At 53.8% G+C, this 17,184-nt stretch overlaps 2 protein-coding genes across 4 annotated transcripts in view; one reads left to right on the top strand and one right to left on the bottom strand.

The window, feature by feature from the left end:
- HIP1R (huntingtin interacting protein 1 related) overlaps positions 1-9,334 on the top strand; it is a 27,191-nt gene extending 17,857 nt beyond the window's left edge. Inside the window, exons 8-32 of one of the 3 annotated variants that reach the window (XM_012809044.2) lie at positions 219-359; positions 942-999; positions 1,087-1,162; positions 1,270-1,410; positions 1,498-1,559; positions 1,773-1,845; positions 1,931-2,114; positions 2,197-2,285; positions 2,374-2,490; positions 2,563-2,664; positions 2,948-3,142; positions 5,041-5,188; positions 5,320-5,406; positions 5,791-5,898; positions 6,032-6,168; positions 6,276-6,386; positions 6,524-6,582; positions 6,800-6,830; positions 6,910-6,972; positions 7,178-7,278; positions 7,439-7,544; positions 7,648-7,771; positions 7,855-7,916; positions 8,003-8,209; positions 8,361-9,334. In XM_012809044.2, the coding sequence (XP_012664498.1) occupies positions 219-359; positions 942-999; positions 1,087-1,162; positions 1,270-1,410; positions 1,498-1,559; positions 1,773-1,845; positions 1,931-2,114; positions 2,197-2,285; positions 2,374-2,490; positions 2,563-2,664; positions 2,948-3,142; positions 5,041-5,188; positions 5,320-5,406; positions 5,791-5,898; positions 6,032-6,168; positions 6,276-6,386; positions 6,524-6,582; positions 6,800-6,830; positions 6,910-6,972; positions 7,178-7,278; positions 7,439-7,544; positions 7,648-7,771; positions 7,855-7,916; positions 8,003-8,209; positions 8,361-8,408 (2,630 nt within the window). In that variant the 3' untranslated portion in view covers positions 8,409-9,334. Of the gene's footprint in view, positions 1-218; positions 360-941; positions 1,000-1,086; positions 1,163-1,269; positions 1,560-1,772; positions 1,846-1,930; positions 2,115-2,196; positions 2,286-2,373; positions 2,491-2,562; positions 2,665-2,947; positions 3,143-5,040; positions 5,189-5,319; positions 5,407-5,790; positions 5,899-6,031; positions 6,169-6,275; positions 6,387-6,523; positions 6,583-6,799; positions 6,831-6,909; positions 6,973-7,177; positions 7,279-7,438; positions 7,545-7,647; positions 7,772-7,854; positions 7,917-8,002; positions 8,263-8,360 lie in introns of all 3 variants that reach the window. The other 2 variants (XM_023516843.1, XM_023516844.1) reach the window with 2 other exon arrangements.
- A 2,498-nt stretch (positions 9,335-11,832) lies between these two features.
- The window catches only part of VPS37B (VPS37B, ESCRT-I subunit), a 43,542-nt gene continuing 38,190 nt past the window's right edge, over positions 11,833-17,184 (bottom strand). Inside the window, exons 2-4 of the mRNA XM_003796015.3 lie at positions 15,359-15,530; positions 14,987-15,069; positions 11,833-14,125 (exon numbers count right to left, since the gene is read on the bottom strand). Of these exons, the coding sequence (XP_003796063.1) occupies positions 13,631-14,125; positions 14,987-15,069; positions 15,359-15,530 (750 nt within the window). The 3' untranslated portion in view covers positions 11,833-13,630. The remainder of the gene's footprint in view (positions 14,126-14,986; positions 15,070-15,358; positions 15,531-17,184) is intronic.

Genomic DNA, 17,184 nt, shown 5'->3' on the forward strand with positions numbered 1-17,184 from the left:
TCTACCCAGGGGGATAGCTTGAGGCTCTGTCAAAAAAAAAAAAAAAAAAGAGATCTGCTTTCCAGCGGGGTACCCAAGCCATCACCTCATCAACAAACTGACCTGCCAGGGTGGTTGTGTGCGTGGTGCCAGCCCCTGGTATAGGGGAGGCTGCTCAGGCCTGTGTCTACAGGTCCCACAGGCTCACGGTCTCTTCCTCCCCCCCCTTTTGTGCTCAGTGTTCCGGCAGCTTAACACAGCCATCGCCGTGTCCCAGATGTCCTCGGGCCAGTGCCGCCTGGCCCCACTCATCCAGGTCATCCAAGACTGCAGCCCCCTGTACCACTACACGGTGAAGCTGCTGTTCAAGCTGCACTCCTGTGAGTCTCTGGGCTGCGCTCGCCCTCAGAAAGGAAAATTGAGACATTGATTTTAATAATCTCATTACCCAGCAACATAACATGTATTTTATGAAAAAAAAAATTACTATTTTCCAAAACAACAGAGATTTAGTGAGAAGAGTGGTGTAGACTCTCTGGAACACCTAGCTTAGAAGAAGGTGGCCCCACTTGCTCCTGAGGGTCTCCCACCAGCTGCTGGGGGGAACAGCAAGAGCAGAAACCTTCTGAAAGGGTCCCATCCCTCAACTACCCTTTGGGAACTGCTCTCATGGGGTGCTCCATGCGTGAGCTGTGTTAGCTGAGGGCAGGTGTGTGGGCAGGTTAGGCCTGATGGGGCTGGAGTACCATCCTGTCCACTCACTGTTCTTTCTCCGACTTAGAAAATTGAGAGCTGAACCCTCCTGAGGGGTCTTGTCCCAACTTTAGGAGTGTGGCAAGACTTGTCAGGTCAGCAGGATCTCTGATCTGATGATTTCTAGCATGCGGAGGAACAGGGCAGGGGATGGGAGCCACACACCCATGTGTAGAAAGGAGACCCATTAAACTCGTGCTGCCCCCCAGGTCTCCCAGCGGACACTCTACAAGGCCACAGGGACCGGTTCCATGAGCAGTTTCACAGGTACCAGCACCAGGGAGGGTGGGGCTGAGGCACATCTGGGAAGAGGCTCTGTGTCTCCTCTGACGTCCTGTCCTGTGCTTCCCGCAGCCTCAGAAACTTCTTCCGCAGAGCCTCCGACATGCTCTACTTCAAGCGCCTCATCCAGATCCCCCGGCTGCCTGAGGTACCTGCGCCCCTCCCTGGGGCTACTCCTGGTCTTGGGGTCCTGGCCGGGTCCTACGTGGACTTCCTTGGGGGAGGTTGAGCTATTCTCATCTGCTGCCCCTGCAGGGACCCCCCAACTTCCTACGGGCCTCAGCCCTGGCTGAGCACATCAAGCCCGTGGTAGTGATTCCTGAGGAGACCCCAGAGGATGAGGAGCCGGAGAATCTCATTGAGATCAGCACTGGGCCCCCTGCCGGGGAGCCAGCGGTGAGCCTCCTGTCTGGCTCCTCCTCTTCCCCCCTCAAGCTTCCCTCTACCCCCCACCTGGATGGTCACTGTGCTTTGCTATGGCAGGTGGTGGCTGACCTCTTTGACCAGACGTTTGGACCCCCCAATGGGCCTTTGAAGGATGACAGGTGAGGGCCTGGGGAGCTGCATAGGCAGGGGCTGGGAACAGCCTTCCCTGAGCTATGCTCAGGATGCTTCTGTCTGGAAAGGCCCCAGGGCTGGTGGGGGGCAGGGTGGGCAGTGAGCTCCTGAGGTGCCCACATCCCAGGTAGCCACCTAGGGGAAAGCAGTTTTGATTTTTCTGCTTGAATGAATTTGAACCCCAAGATCTCTGTCCCCAGGGATCTCCAGATCGAGGCCTTAAAGAGGGAGGTGGAGATGCTTCGTGGGGAGCTGGAAAAGATCAAGCTGGAGGTGAGGGGGCAGAGGGTGGCTGCATCACTGCAGGGCCCTACCTGCCCCCTTTTTTCCCCACCCCACACCTGCCTCCTGCCCCCAGGCCCAACGCTACATCTCGCAGCTAAAGGGCCAGGTCAACTCTCTGGAGGCTGAGCTGGAGGAGCAGCGGAAGCAGAAGCAGAAGGCCCTGGTAGATAATGAGCAGCTCCGCCATGAGCTGGCGCAGCTGAGAACCGCCCAGCAGGAAGGCGAGCGGAGCCACAGCCTGCGAGAGGAGGCCGAGAGTGCGTGTCCCAGTGAGCGGGTGTGAGGTTGACGATGGCCCCTGCCTGCCTTGAGTGTCAAAGCTCCTCTTCTCGCTCTCAGGGAGGGCCAGTGCCACGGAGGCGCGCTACAGCAAGCTGAAAGAGAAGCACAGCGAGTTGGTCAGCATACACGCGGAGCTGCTGCGGAAGGTAGCCCACTGGGGGCAGGGCAGTGGACCCCATAGAACCCACTGAGTCCTCAGACAGCAGAATAGGAGCCTGTCGCCTGCACTTGCAGAATGCAGACACAGCCAAGCAGCTGACGGTAACACAGCAGAGCCAGGAGGAGGTGGCACGGGTGAAGGAGCAGCTGGCCTTCCAGATGGAGCAGGTGAAGCGGGAGTCCGAGCTGAAGGTATGTTGTGTGTGTGCGTCTCTGCATATGGACCCCAGCCCCCTGCCCCAGTGACACACTGTCCTGTCCTAGCTGGAGGAGCAGAGTGACCAGCTGGAGAAGGTCAAGAGGGAGCTGGAGGCCAAGGATGGAGAGCTGGCCCACATGCAGGAGTCCCTGAGACGCATGGAGCAGGTCCTGCAAGGGGCAGGGGAGTACTGGAAGCAGGCTGGGACAGTCAGGTCCTTCTCCCTGTGAATGGACCACACCTACCTGCCACTAAGGTCAGGGGGCCCTTGTGGTGCCAAGGTGCAGCCTGACCCAGACCCATGGGCAGGCTACACAGGAGATAGGACCTAGCCCAGCCCTCTGGAAGCTCATTTCTAATGAGGTGTAATCATTAACCTCTAAAGAATGGTTTGGAGATAAGGGGGCTGGCAGACCTGGGATCCCCTGCTTACTCAACACCTGTCCACAGAGTGGGTCAGAGCTGAGCTCGCGGTTGGAGGTGCTGAGCGCAGAGAAGGACACGCTGACTGGGGCAGTGCGGCAGCGGGAAGCTGACCTGCTGGCGGCCCAGAGCCTGGTACAAGAGAAGGAGGCGGCGCTGAGCCAGGAGCAGCAGCACAGCTCCCGGGAGAGGAGCGAGTTACAAGGGCGGCTGGCAGAGAAGGTATGGCTCCCAGCTTATGGCAGCACCACCACCATTGTTCATAGGCCTGTACCAGTGTTCTCAGTGTGTTCAGAGTCCAGCATCTCTCTCATGCTGCCAGAATGTTCTCAGCATTCAGAAAAGAAACTCCTGACCCAGGAACCTGTTAATCCCATGCTCCCACCTTCCCAGCCCCTGGCAGACACCAATCTTTTATCTCTTTGGATTTGCCTGTTACAGAAATTTTATGTAAATGGAATCACACGGCATGTGGCCTTTTGTGACTTCTTTCACTTAGCATCGTGTTCTCTTATCCATTGTGTAGCATATGTCATTCCTTCTTGTTTCTGGCCAAATAATGTTTCATCCTATGGGTAAATTACATTTATCTGCTCATCAGTTGATGGACATTTGGGTTTCCACTTTTCAGCTATTGTGAAGAATCCTTCTGTGAACGTTTGTGTGCAAGTTTCTGTGTGGACAAAGGCTTTCATTTCTCTTTGAGAGTATATCTAGCATGTGTGGAACCCAGTGGAACTATGGGGTCATGTGGTAGCTATATGTTTAATGTTCTGAGGAACTAGCTGGATGCAGTAGCTCACGCCTATAATCCCAGCCCTCTGGGAGACCAAGGTGGGTGGATTCCCTGAGCTCAGGAGTTCCAGACCAGCCTGAGCAAGAGTGAGACCCCATCTCTACTAAAAATAGAAAAACTAGCCAGGCGTGATAGCAGTGCTTGTGGTCTCAGCTACCCGGGACACTGAGGCAGGAGGATCGCTTGAGCCCAAGAGTTTTAGGTTGCTGTGAGTTATGATGATGCCATGACCCAGGGTGACAGAGTGAGACTCCATCTCAATACAAACAAACATTTTGAGGAACTATCAGAATCTTTGCCAAAGTAGCTACATAATTTCATGTTCTGCCAACAATGCATAAGACTTCCAATTTCTCTACATACTTGTTAACATTTATTATTGTCTGCCTGTATATTAGCCAGCCTAGTGAGTGTGAAGAGGTTTCTCTTATGGTTCTGATTTGCATTTCCCTGATGGCTAATTGGCTAATGATGTTGCATCCTTGCACATCCTTACTGGCCATGTGTATCTTTTTTTGTTTGTTTTGAGAAAGAGTTTTATTATGTCACCCTTGGTAGAGTGCCATGGCGTCATAGCTCACAGCAACCTCAAACTCTTGGGCTTAAGTGAGTCTCTTCCCTCAGCCTCCCAAGTAGCTGGGACTACAGGTGCCCACTACAACACTCAGCTATTTTTTGTTGCAGTTGTCATTGTTTAGCTGGCCTGGGCCGGTTTCGAACCTATAAGTCTTGGTGTGTGTGGCTGGCACCATAACCACTGTGCTACGCTCGCCAGGCCATCCATGGGTATCTCGAGAGATATCTATTTAGATTATGGTTTTTATTTTATTTATTTATTTATTTATTTATTTTGAGACAGAGCCTCAAGCTGTCGCCCTGAGTAGAGTGCCATGGCGTCACAGCTCATAGCAACCTCCAACTCCTAGGCTTAGACAATTCTCGTGCCTCAGCCTCCCAAGTAGCTGGGACTACAGGCACCCGCCACAAAGGTTGGCTAATTTTTGGTTGTAGTTGTCATTGTTGTTTGGCAGGCCTGGGCTGGATTCAAACCCATCAGCTCTAGTGTATGTGGCTGGCACCTTAGCCGCTTGAGCTATAGGCACCGAGCCTTTTATTTATTTTTTATTGCTAAGCTATTCATCCCTCTCTTGAGAGGGAACCGCTCAAGCTTTGGGGAGATGGAGTGAGGCCTCTCTTTGGAAGTCTCCACCCCCTCCGGTTGAGGGTAGCCACTCCACAGACAGGGTCTCAGCTGGGTCCAATGGCCTCACTGTGGATTGGCATTGTGGTGGGCCCTCTGAGCTGCCTCTTTCCCTCCCACCAGGAGTCACAGGAGCAGGGGCTGCGACAGAAGCTGCTGGACGAGCAGTTTGCGGTGCTCAGGGGTGCTGCTGCTGAGGCCAAGGCCATCCTGCAGGACGCTGTGAGCAAGCTGGATGACCCCCTGCACCTGCGCTGCACCAGCTCTCCGGGTATGTACCCAGAGCCACTGCCCTTCCGGCTTTACCCTCAAAGGTTACTTGTCCCCACCCATGTACTCCTTCTTCCTATCCCAACACTGAGAAGAGGGGAACAGGGTCATCAGGTCCTCTTGTGCTTACAGACTACCTGGTGAGCAGAGCCCAGGCAGCCTTGGACTCTGTGAGTGCCCTGGAAGAGGGTCATACCCAGTACCTCACCTCTTTGGCAGGTGAGTGCCAGGACAAGGCAAGGGCCAACTATCTGGATCCTGAGTCCAGGGTCCAGCATCCAGCAGTCATGGCTGCCTCCTTCCTTTTGAGATTTCTCTCGGGAAGCTAAGCAGAGGCCCCACCCAGGAACCCAGCCCTGCCCTTCTCTGCAGGGGGTGGGACACAAAGAGGCTTGGGGCCACACAGACCTAATTTGGTTCCCCATTTGGTTCCTGTTCCTTGGGGCAGCATGACCTTGGACAGCAGCTTCCCACCAAGCCATCTTTTCCCCATCCTGGTCTTGGGCTTCCTGGGAGGATGCGACAGAGAGAGAGGGTAGCCTTTTGGTAATGATGGCTCTGTGTTAGCATCTCACTGTTGCCCTCCCACCTATGCCTACACAGACGCCTCCGCCCTGGTGGCAGCCCTGACTCGCTTTTCCCACCTGGCTGCGGACACTATCATCAATGGCAGTGCCACCTCCCACCTGGCACCCACTGACCCTGCTGACCGTAAGTGGGTCCTGGGGCAGCAGGGTCAGCCACCTCCCTGGCTTGTTTCCCATGAGAATTTTCATAGCAGCCTGGGAAGGAGGGACCTGCAGACCTGTCCCCTGGCATCACATGGGGCTCTCTCCCTGTGCAGGCCTGATGGACACCTGCAGAGAGTGTGGGGCCCGGGCACTGGAGCTCATGGGGCAGCTGCAGGACCAGCAGGCTGTGCAGCAGGCACAGCCCGGCCTGGTGCGGAGCCCACTGCAGGGCATCCTCCAGCTGGGCCAGGTGAGGTACAGGATAGACGGGGTTGGGCCCAACAGGTGCTGCTGCCAACTGTGCCCTGTGGGCTTGGTGGATCAAGCCCACCCAAGTCTGACTCCTGCCTTCCCTAGGAGCTAAAACCTAAGAGCCTAGACGTGAGGCAGGAGGAGCTGGGGGCCATGGTTGACAAGGAAATGGCAGCCACATCTGCAGCTATTGAAGATGCTGTGCGTAGGATCGAGGTGAGGATGGAGTTTGGGGGACTCCTCAGTTCCCTCAGAGCCTTAGGGGCTGCAGGCAGTGTTTTCCAGGTCAGAACTAAGAGGGTGAGGGGCCTTCCACATTGCTGTCCTCCACTCACAGCTGTCATTGGTTGTAGGACATGATGAACCAGGCCCGCCACGCCAGCTCGGGGGTAAAGCTGGAGGTGAATGAGAGGTGAGCCCCCTTCTGTTTCCCAGGCCCAGAATGAGTAGGGTTCCCCACAGCCTTCCCAGGTTCAGGGATTCTGTCCCCTGACTGCATAGCATGCCAGAGGAAGGCCCAGGAGCTAGCAGACATGCCACCTGGGGGTGCTACTGTGCTAGGCCCTAGTGTGATGTTAAGTGGGCCAAGCCACTGAGGACCAGCTGTGCTTTCCCCTTCCATTCCACAGGATCCTCAACTCCTGCACCGACCTGATGAAGGTAAGAGGGTGACTGTGGCCCCAGTGCGGCTCTGCCTGGGGGTGCTGCTCGAGAGTCACATATGTCTTGGTCTTGGCAGGCGATCCGGCTGCTTGTGATGACGTCTACCAGCCTGCAGAAGGAGATCGTGGAGAGCGGCAGGGTGAGTTGTGTGGGCCATGGTCTGACAGTGATTCCCCTGGCAGGCTACATAGCTAACCCTGTGAGGTCTTATGTGTAGTGATCAGACACCCATGTCCCAAGGATGTGCCCCGTGGCCCTGATGAGGGGAGAAGGGCCCACAGGGGTCCTTTTCCACCTGTAATGTTCTTGACTGGCCCATCCGCCCTGTCTTCTGTCACCACTAGGGGGCGGCCACGCAGCAGGAATTCTATGCCAAGAACTCACGCTGGACAGAAGGCCTCATCTCGGCCTCCAAGGCTGTGGGCTGGGGAGCCACACAGCTAGTGTATGTCACACTGGGTGGGGATGGGCAGGGATCTGCTTCCTATGTAGTTGGGGGCATCAGGGTACATGGTACTGTGTCTGGGAGTGGGAGTGGGGAGCATGGGGGTGGCCCCACCATCCTCAGGTTCAGAGACCCTGCCCCAACCCACCTTGTCTCCCAGAGAGTCGGCTGACAGGGTGGTGCTGCACATGGGCAAGTATGAAGAGCTCATCGTCTGTTCCCACGAGATCGCAGCCAGTACTGCCCAGTTGGTGGCGGCCTCCAAGGTAAGGCTATGTGCTGGCATCTGTAGACCTGTCCATGCTTGCCCGGGGTCCCTTACTGCTGGCTGCTGCTGCCACCCTGTGCCCACCCTGACAATCTCCCCAGGTGAAGGCCGACAAGCACAGCCCTCACCTGAGCCGCCTGCAGGAGTGTTCCCGCACCGTCAACGAGAGGGCTGCCAACGTGGTGGCCTCTACCAAGTCAGGCCAGGAGCAGATTGAGGACAGAGGCAAGTGCCTGGGTGTCTGAGGGCCGCAGCCAGCTCCCAGGCTGGCAGGAGGGGAGCCCACTTACCTTGTCCTCTGGCCACAGACACTATGGACTTCTCTGGCCTGTCCCTCATCAAGCTGAAGAAGCAGGAGATGGAGACTCAGGTAGGTAGTAGGTCACTGAGCCCCAGTCAGTGGAGGATCCTCCCTGGGGAGGCCAGGCCTTGCTAATGGGGCCATTTGGGCTGCAGGTGCGTGTCCTAGAGCTGGAGACAAGGCTGGAGGCTGAGCGCATGCGACTCGGGGAGCTACGAAAGCGGCATTATGCGCTAGCTGGAGTGGGGGCAACGCCCAGTGAGGAGGAGCCTGGCAAGCCCAGCACTGCCCCTCGAAGTGCTACCACCAAGAAGCCACCCCTGGCCCAGAAGCCCAACGTGGTCCCCAGACAGGAACACCAGGTGCCGGGCATCAGTGCTGGGCTGGGGGGGATGCCCCCACCATGGGCAGCATGGTGAGCAGGAATGCTCGAGGGGTAGGTGGGGGCCTGGCTTGGGCTGTGTCTCATTCCCTTGGCCATGTTTACTGAACTTCCACCTTTGACCCCAACAGCTCAACACAAAGGATGGTGTCTACCCAGCTCAACTCGTGAACTACTAGGTCCTTTAGGGGTCTGGCAGGCCAGCTGGTGGGCACGTCTGGGCCTCCTGTGGCCAAGGGGCCTCGTCCCTACACCTGGTGCCTGAGCCCCTAGCCCAGGTCAGTGTCCTCAATGCCCTTGGCTGGGCCTGGGCTGTATGGATTGTTCTTCAGGATGTGAGTCTATTCACCTCCAGAAGGAGCTTGGGAGAGAATCCAGGACCCAGGAGGCCTGAGCCAACAACTCTTCAGGAAATATACGGAACATTTTTAATATTCTGCGTTAGAGCTTTTCTTCTAAGTTTATAGTCAGCCCACTGGGAAACAGGGCTACTTGAGTGGCCCCTGCCTTCTGGACACAGTCTCTGGCCTTAGGGCACTGATTCCACGAGGCCCTCAGGCCTTAGTAGATGAGGCTCTGGGGTGGTCTGTAGGGTGCTTCTTCCTGGGCCACCATAGGGCAGCCCTGATGTGAGTCCCTAGGGGAGCGGAGGCTAGAAGTGGCTGCTATCTGGGGAGCAAGGCAGGGAGGCAGGTGGATGTCCCCTGCAGGCAGCTGGCCCAGGTACTGCCTTGAATCTGCAGCCACCCCCGTTTCCTATTTTCCGTTCCCCTGATCTGGCTGCCTCTGCTCTGACCCTCCCCATTGCCCATTTCCACCCCTGGGTCCTCTAGCTCAGCTAGAGCAGCCCAGGAATCAGGGTGGTTTGTGGCTGGGGAGGGTTAGCCCAGCCTTGTCTGCCACTGACAGATTTGAAGGAATGTATCCTGAGCCCAAGGAGAGTGGCTGTAGGGATAGGGACTGGGCTGAGAGGGCAGAGCCAGCACTAGGCTAGGCAAGCACCCTGCCCCCCGCAGCCCTTCTCACCATCTTTCTGCCCCGTGCCCTCGTGTTGAGTATTCCGTTGGCAATAAAATGCACTTTGACTGTTGTCACCAATGTTTCAGAATGAGGGCTGTGCCTGGCTCTTCACTTCTCCAGGAGTACGTGTTGCTTCCTTCATTAGGCCCTGGCCAGGTACTGGGTAGGGGACCCTGTAGTCTCTGCAGGTAACACAAGAGCATTTGGGACCATGGAGAACCTCAACTGAGATGCTGCTGGTTCTGCCAAGAAGTGTCCACCTTCTGTCTCTGGGCAATTTATAAGCCATGGGGCCCTCCTTTTATGCAGGCAGCTGAAAGTCAGCCACTACCCCCAGGCCATCTCCATTCCCAAGACTAGACCCCATGGCCTCCCTGGGTCCCCCTCGGGTTGTTGACAGTTTCTAGCTTTCCAGGGAACCTGACTCCAGCTGGTCTGGACTTAACCGCTGTGGCCACACACAGCATCCAGGTCCCTGAATGGTACTAGCCAAGCAAGCACCAATTTACCCAGGACACATGCCAGTTGGAAGACTCGGGCAGGGTTGTCTTGTCCCCAGGTCACCAGCATTGACAGTGCAGGTCAGGGGAGAAAAGTCACCTTGGATGGCTCCAAAGCAGTCAGCTCCTGCTGTGTGGCTTCAGGCTAGCCTGCCCATGCCTGAGTTTTCCGCCTGCACACACAGGTACATGAGATCCTGTGTGAAAGTGCTTCACAAACTGGTTGCCTAAGGCAGGCCTGCCAAAATGGAACCTATGTCTGGTTCCTGTTGGTAAGGTAAAACAGCTTCAAAGAACGCTTTATAGCAAATAATTCTCTACTAAATCTAAACCAGCAAAAATTGGCAGGAACTATACTTAATTGACCCTAGGAAACCTGAATTGGTAGTAAGTCTTCAGTGGAGATTCTACCTCAGGTATTGTGGGGTAGAAAGTGAAGTTTCATGTGGTCTTGCTAGCCCGCCTAAGGTCCTTTTGGTGAGCAAAGGGCTCATAGAAGACAGGATCTATTTTGATTTTTTTTTTCTTGAGACAGAGCCTCAAGCTATCGCCCTGGATAGAGTGCGGTGACATCACAGCTCACAGCAACCTCCAACTCCTGGGTTCAAGCAATTCTCCTGCCTCCACCTCCCAAGTAGCTGGGACTACAGGCACCCGCCACAATGCCTGGCTATTTTTTGGTTGCAGCTGTCATGGTTTGGCGGGCCCAAGCTGGATTTGAACTCGCCAGGGCAGGTGTATGTGGCTGGTGCCTTAGCCATTTGAGCCACAGGCCCCAACCCAGTCTATTTTATTTGAGACAGAGTCTTTGTGGCCCAGGGTAGCAGTGCCATTGCATCATAGCTCACAGCAACCGCAAATTCTTGGGCTCAGACTGGGCGCCAGTAGCACAGTGGTTATGGTGCTGGCCACATGCACTGAGGCTGGTGAGTTCGAACCTGGCCCGGGCCAGCTGTAACAAAAATGACAACTGCAACAAAGAATAACCAGACATTGTGGTGGGCACCTGTAGTCCCAGCTACTTGGGAGGCTAAGGCAAGAGAAGCACTTAAATCCAAGAGTTGGAGGTTGCTGTGAGCTGTGATGCCACAGTACTCTAGCAAGGGCAACAAAGTAAGACTGTCTCCAAAAGAAAAAAAATTCTTGGGCTCCAGGCATGATCCTGCTATGTGGCTTCAGGCTAGCCTGCCCAATGCCCAAGTTTTCTGCCTGCCACACACGGATTTGAGGAACCACAAGACTCAACTGTGCAGTCCAGCACCCTCATTTGAAGTGGATAGCAAATTTAGCTATAAGCTTCTTAGCAGCCACTAGGAAAAAAAAATAGGAAATATGTACTTTTATGAAAAAGCATCCCTCTTCCTGACAAAAAGCACTTTTTCCTGCACATCCTCATGAAACAATGTGCCTGGAATGGCAGCCTATTTAGAGGAGACAGCATGGGTAGGCTTGCACCTAGCTCAGTGTTCCCAGAATCCTTTGCAAGGGTATCATGGCCCAGATAAATAGCTCAGCCAGAGGGGCAGACACACGAGCATAGGCATGGTACTCTGCACAAGAGGCAGGGCTGGCCCAAGGCCCTTCTCCCAGCCTTGATAGGGAAGCAGCACCCCATTGGGCCTTCATGTGGGCAAGTGCCACTGTGTCCCCTTGAAATACCTGCCAGCAAGTACCCAAAGATGTAGGGATGTAAATTTCCCATCTGAAACAAGTATGAAATGTCTTAGATATCCTTCAGTTGTGTTGCACACAGTTGTGACCCGTGTACAGAGGCCAGGGACAGCCTGAGCCCTGAGGTCATCCTCAGCCCCTTGCTCTGGCATTGTAGTTTCCATCCTGAAGACACATTTTCTTTATGCATGGGAGGATTTGCTTCTTTCTGCCCGTAACTGGTGTTTATGAGACTCTCCCTGCAGTTAGTGTATCAGAGACTTTGGACAGAACCTTGGAAGGCTTTTGACTTTTAAGAACAGAGCCCACCACTCTACCCCCATCACCTTCTCCTGCTGGAACTTTGATCACTGACTTTTAGAACCAAACACATCATGAACATCCACAACCCCAGGTAAATAAGTGACAGGACTGTTAACAAGTCTCTTTATTAAAAAGGGTCCTACAGCTTTACAACCACATTGCCAGATATGGCCCTGGACAGTGACAGTGGGCCCAGCCTGGCAGCCCTCATAGTATCAACACCAAACTTGTGTCTCACCAAGGCCCCTGCTGGGCTGCAAATATCCCCAACAGCAGGCTGGCAGCAGAGGTATTGGAGGTGGGTGGCACCACTTGCTTGAGATTCACAGAACATAGCAACCCCACCTGATTGGTGTGGCAGTGAATCATCCTTTACAGCTCCATTTTCTTTTAAGAACAGTTACAATACAGTAGAGTTCAAGTCCAGAAGCAGGAGTATACGGTAACTGAGGACAAAGGTTGGTGGCCTGGTCTATGGGCCACTAGAACAAACTGTTTCAGCTCTGCCTTGATTCAGTCACTGTGATGGTAGCCAGCTGACGGTCATAGGTCAGGTCCCGGCTGCTAGATGTGACAGACGAGGACTAAGCCAGAAGTTCCACCAATGAGCACACAGGCCTTGTCAATAGGTGCATGGTGCTGCGTCCAGCCAGGACCTGGAAGTCAGTACATGTGGCACAGAGACGAGATCCCAGAGGGAATAGAAGGGGCGATGCAGGTGGCCAGGACATACCCTGGGGTTGTGGATGTTCATAATCACCCCTTGATCCTGATGGTGAGCTTTCTCCAAACCCTCCTGCTACCCCGTCTGACACCTACAGCACCACTTGGCCCTGGCCTAGCCACAGGCCAACCAGAGGCAGGAAATGTTGGCTAAGAGAATCCTGGTTCAAAGGTGGCCAGACTTTTTCACCTGTAGCGAAACAATGAACTTGAACAAGCCCTTCTGAGAATGCTGAGTGCCAGGGGCTTTGCCCAGCCCCTTGCAGGCTTCTGAGTCCTGGCACCAGGTGAAGCTAAGGCACAGCAGGGCACCTGCAGGTGTGACCATGTACTGCCTGCATGAAAAGAATTTGCATTCACTTCATCTGCATTTCTATCTGCTCAAAACAATATTTGTTTTTTATAAAATTTCCCTGAATGATCTTCGGAGTGTCAAAAGAGTTTTCTTTCCCAATATAAAACAAAATTACACAGGTAGTAAAAATATTGGGGGAGTTTTTCTTCATAGAAACCCTTGGGGACTGGCTCTAGGCAGGAGGGGAAAGGAGGGGGCTGGCGATAGTTTGCTGTGCAAAGTCCAGGCCCCAAGTTTCCTTGAGCCCGGGCTGCAGCTCTCCCAGCCTCTGAACATGGCAGTGGGCCAAGTGCAAACTTTGCTTGTGGCTTTGAGGCATGAAAAGCAGCGGCCAGGTAGGGAACACAATGTAGCTGCACATCATGGCCCAGCCACAGGCCAATGCTGGCCACCCCTTACCAGGGATGCAGCAGCCAGTGGGCCAAGACACACAGAACTGTCCTTTGGAAATAAAACAGAGATCACTAACCATGCTTTTTAAATAATGCTGCAATGGGAGGACCATAATTCTAAATGGGAATGAGAGAGGCTTTGTTTCTTCCCAGGCGCGTGAGTCCATCAACAACACAACACTCAGAAATCATACTGAGAACACAAACCAACATGACAAAGGAGTGCCGGGCTGTGACCTGCTGCACACAACCACCTCGGTGTACAAAACCTGGGCTTCTACCTCTACTTACTCATAGACCTACAGTTCTAAAGTCAGACAGACAAGCTGGCCCAGGGCACAGAGCCCTCAGCACAGCAGCCAGACCTCACAGCCCCGTGTGCGGAACATGGCATGGCAGGCGGAGGACATATCCCAGGAAGCCTGTGGCGTTGGCACTCACTGAAGGATGAAGCCTGGCTGGTGCGGAGGCAGCCGGGGTGGGGGTCTCTGGGGCAAAGCTGGCGGGAACGGTGACACAAACTGTGCAGAGAATCCTTGCTGGGGTGGGAGACCCACTCGGGGGGGGAGGGGTGGGCATTGTAATCCTGGGTAGGGCATGGCCTGTCCTGAGCCCATGGCAGCGGTAAACGGGGTGGCTAAGCGTCCTGCAGGCACCAGGGGCGGTGGCGGGGGAATGCGCCGAGGCACAACTGAGGGAGGCCCACTGGCTTCTGGGGCAGGGTAGGGCAGGGCAGCAGCGGCAGACACTGGCTCGGGCACCCTGGGTGGCAACAGGGCTGGGGCCTGTGGGAGTCTCTGCCCCTTTAGCACCATCTCCTGGAGCTTCTCGATTTTCACTCTTCGCATGTGGGCCAGTTTCCGTTTGCTCTGATAGACATCAATGAAGGAGTCTAGAGGAAGCTCTCCATCCAGAAACTTCTCTGCCATGTTCTAAAAGAGGCAGGAAAAGCTTGGTTATAAGAGCAGTCTAGCTCCCTTCACAGTCCAGGGCACAGAGGGAGGCAACACCCTAGCTTCCTCCTAACACCCCCTTTCCTGGTAACTACCCCAGAGGTCCATATTTCTGCCACTCCAGATTCTGGAGATCATGGGTTCAGGATGACAGCAGGACCTACTGGGAAGAGAGGGAGGCAGTCCTGTTAGACAGCCACCCTTCTAACCGCCAGCATGGACAAGCAGCAGGTCTGGGGGAGCAACCTTCAACATAGGCTCCCTTAGCAGCCGTGACCTCTGGGCCCCTGGTCCTTTCTCATTAAGCCAGCTGCAGGCCAACCCCTCCTTGCTTCCACCAGGCAGACTTGCTCCCATGGGTCAGTACAACAGAACCTTGCCTGTGTACATCAGGGCCCCCCAAGGCCTAATGGTTAATCAGATCAATACAGCCTGATCTTGGCAACACCCTGCCAGCCCTGACTTGCTACAACTGGGCAGCATTTGACCTTGACTCATTTCCTGATCACCTATGAGGTTTGCAGAGACTCAAGTACTCAGCTGGCCCCATAGATGACTCAGAGCACAGCAGACAGTAACTCTTGCCACTGGCACTCATGGAGCTGGTGCTGAATCAGTGCTATGTACACGTGCCCTGCACTACCTGGACCCCAACCTGGTACTTTTCCCAGTCCACAGGCCAGGCTGCCCGCTCAAATGCACATGTAGGGGGATGACACCACCTAGTCATGGAGGTGTGGTGCTCACTGGCCCTAGAGGAAGTAGGTGCACTGACTGCCCAAAGTCACCTGAGACCCAGGAAGCCATGCCCTGGGGCACTTTGAATTTAACTGGCTTTACCTCAGTGTCTTCCTCAATCTTGGCCCCTTCTGCTTGAAGAAGTGCTAACAGGGTCTCCAAGGAAGCGCTGCTAGACTGTTTATCTGGAAGAAGCGAGAGACATGATGCTGTGAGCGGCATCCAGACAAAGCCCCTGCTGATGACACCCACCTGGACACTTTCTTGTTTCTATCAGAGAAAGAGTCTTTTCAACTAGAATGGCAATAGGACAGTCACACCTACTGAAAGCTGAAAGTAAAGGCCTTAAGGCACCTGTAGTCCCAGCACCTTTCCCATAATATTCTAATATTTCTCTCTTGGTAGGGCAACACCTTGAAAATATAACACTCCCTCAACTCTTTCTGTCTCGAAAGATCACTTTTAAAAAGTTACCTAATTTGGTCTTCTTTATCTGATAGGCTTCAAAGAGAACCTGGAGCTCCTGGTACTTCTGAGTCAACCGTGCTTTCAGAGTGTCCAGCTGGGGCTGGTACAAAAGGTTTCCTTCTGCCAGGCTACGGTTGCTGGCAAGTGTCATTTCTTTGTTAAGCTGAATATTCTGCGTCTGCAAGGAAGGAGCAAAGAGGACAACGAGAACCAAAAGTATATTAGTTTATAAACAAGTTCCTGGAGATCCTCAGGCCTACTGAGGAGCCTGTCACATCTGCTGCCATCTCACTGGTCTCCAGGCTGGTAGCACATACCAGGCAGATGCCACCAGCCTAGATTTAGGCCCATCTGGTTTCTCCTTTGGACAGTGTTCCCTATTCATAAAGAGCAAGGCTGATTTCCTTTTGTACACGTCTCCAGGATGGGCTTTTCCCTGTGACTCCATGTTAAGATTTCACATCAGTGGCCATGCTGTGACTTGAATTCCTTAGTGCTGCTGCCATTGTTATCTATAGAAGTAAATAGCCGTAAAGATTTACAGCTAGATTTTTCCAAAACAGTTTCTGGTGGTACAAAGGAAGTTAAAGAACCATTTTTATCGGAAGCAGGGCCAGTTGGCATGATGTCAATTCAGGCTTCATAATCAGGCTTAGAGAGCCAACCAGCAAGTCTGAAAGACTCTTGAGAATAAATTACATTTATAGTCACCCTGGTCCTTCCGTCCCTCCTGTGTCCCTCCGGTGCCTACCACCAGCTCCCAGTCTTCCCAATTCCTGGCTGTGAGCCCACTAGCAGAGCCAACCCAAAGCTGGGTAAGGAGGGGGACTTATTTTGCCCAAAGAGGTTTCACTCTGACCTTTCAAGCAATGACAGGCTACCTGGCAGGCAGAGAAGCCACCTGCCTAGACCTTAGGAGTGAAAGGGGGAAATAGACGGTCTATGAGTAAGAGGTAAGGTCGCTGTCACTCCTAACACAACTCAGCCGAAGTATGTTTAAAGAAAAAAGGAAACACACATTCATACTCCAGTTCCCCTCTCCCTTCCTCGTGACTCGCTTCCTGCACCACAGCTGCCACCTCACTCTCCGAACTGTTAAGTTTGACAGCACGTGATTCCTCACCCAGGGTGGCCATGTTTCTCATTAAGTGGCTCTACTTCAGCTCCACCCCAGTCATCTCATTTTCCCCTTGTATTTTCTACTGCCCCACCCAGTCTATTTTTGCTGTGACTTCCTTCCTCTTGGTTTGGTATGGATTCCCAGCGGCTGCCCCCTATCCGTCATGCCCATTTATTGCTCTTGCAGAGTTCCCAGTATACTTGTGCACACACCACACAAATAACATGAAGAAACCAAAGCCAGAGAACAAAGACAAAAGCTTTTGGATCAATACCTCACTCAGGAGCCCCCTCACCAGCAGGCACTATTCAGCAGACACATAATCTGCATGCCCCAGGCAGTGACAGCTGGGCCCAAGGGCCATAAAGATTAGGTGCGGCTTAGAACGGAAAGGATTTAAATTACAAAGGAAAATTAAACCTCTAGCTCAACACTATAAAATAAAAGCTAGGAATGTCCCCCAAAATTAGGGCAGTAGAAATGCTCTCATCTCCCAGCTTCCCTTAGCAAGGACAATTCTGGGGCTGGAAAGACCAAGTCTCACCTGGGTCCCTGGTAAGCATGTGGAATGCTCACCCACTTGAGCAACATGATCTGTGTGCCCCACCCAAGAGTTTTTCCTTCCACTGTTAGAACAGGCTCGGCGCCTAGGGCTCAACTGGCTAAGGGGCCAGCCACATACATCTAAGGTAGCGGTTCGAATCCAGCCCGG

The sequence above is a fragment of the Otolemur garnettii genome, unplaced genomic scaffold, assembly GCF_000181295.1.
Source record: "Otolemur garnettii isolate 467f Iridium unplaced genomic scaffold, OtoGar3 scaffold00099, whole genome shotgun sequence".
Lineage (NCBI taxonomy): Eukaryota > Metazoa > Chordata > Mammalia > Primates > Galagidae > Otolemur > Otolemur garnettii.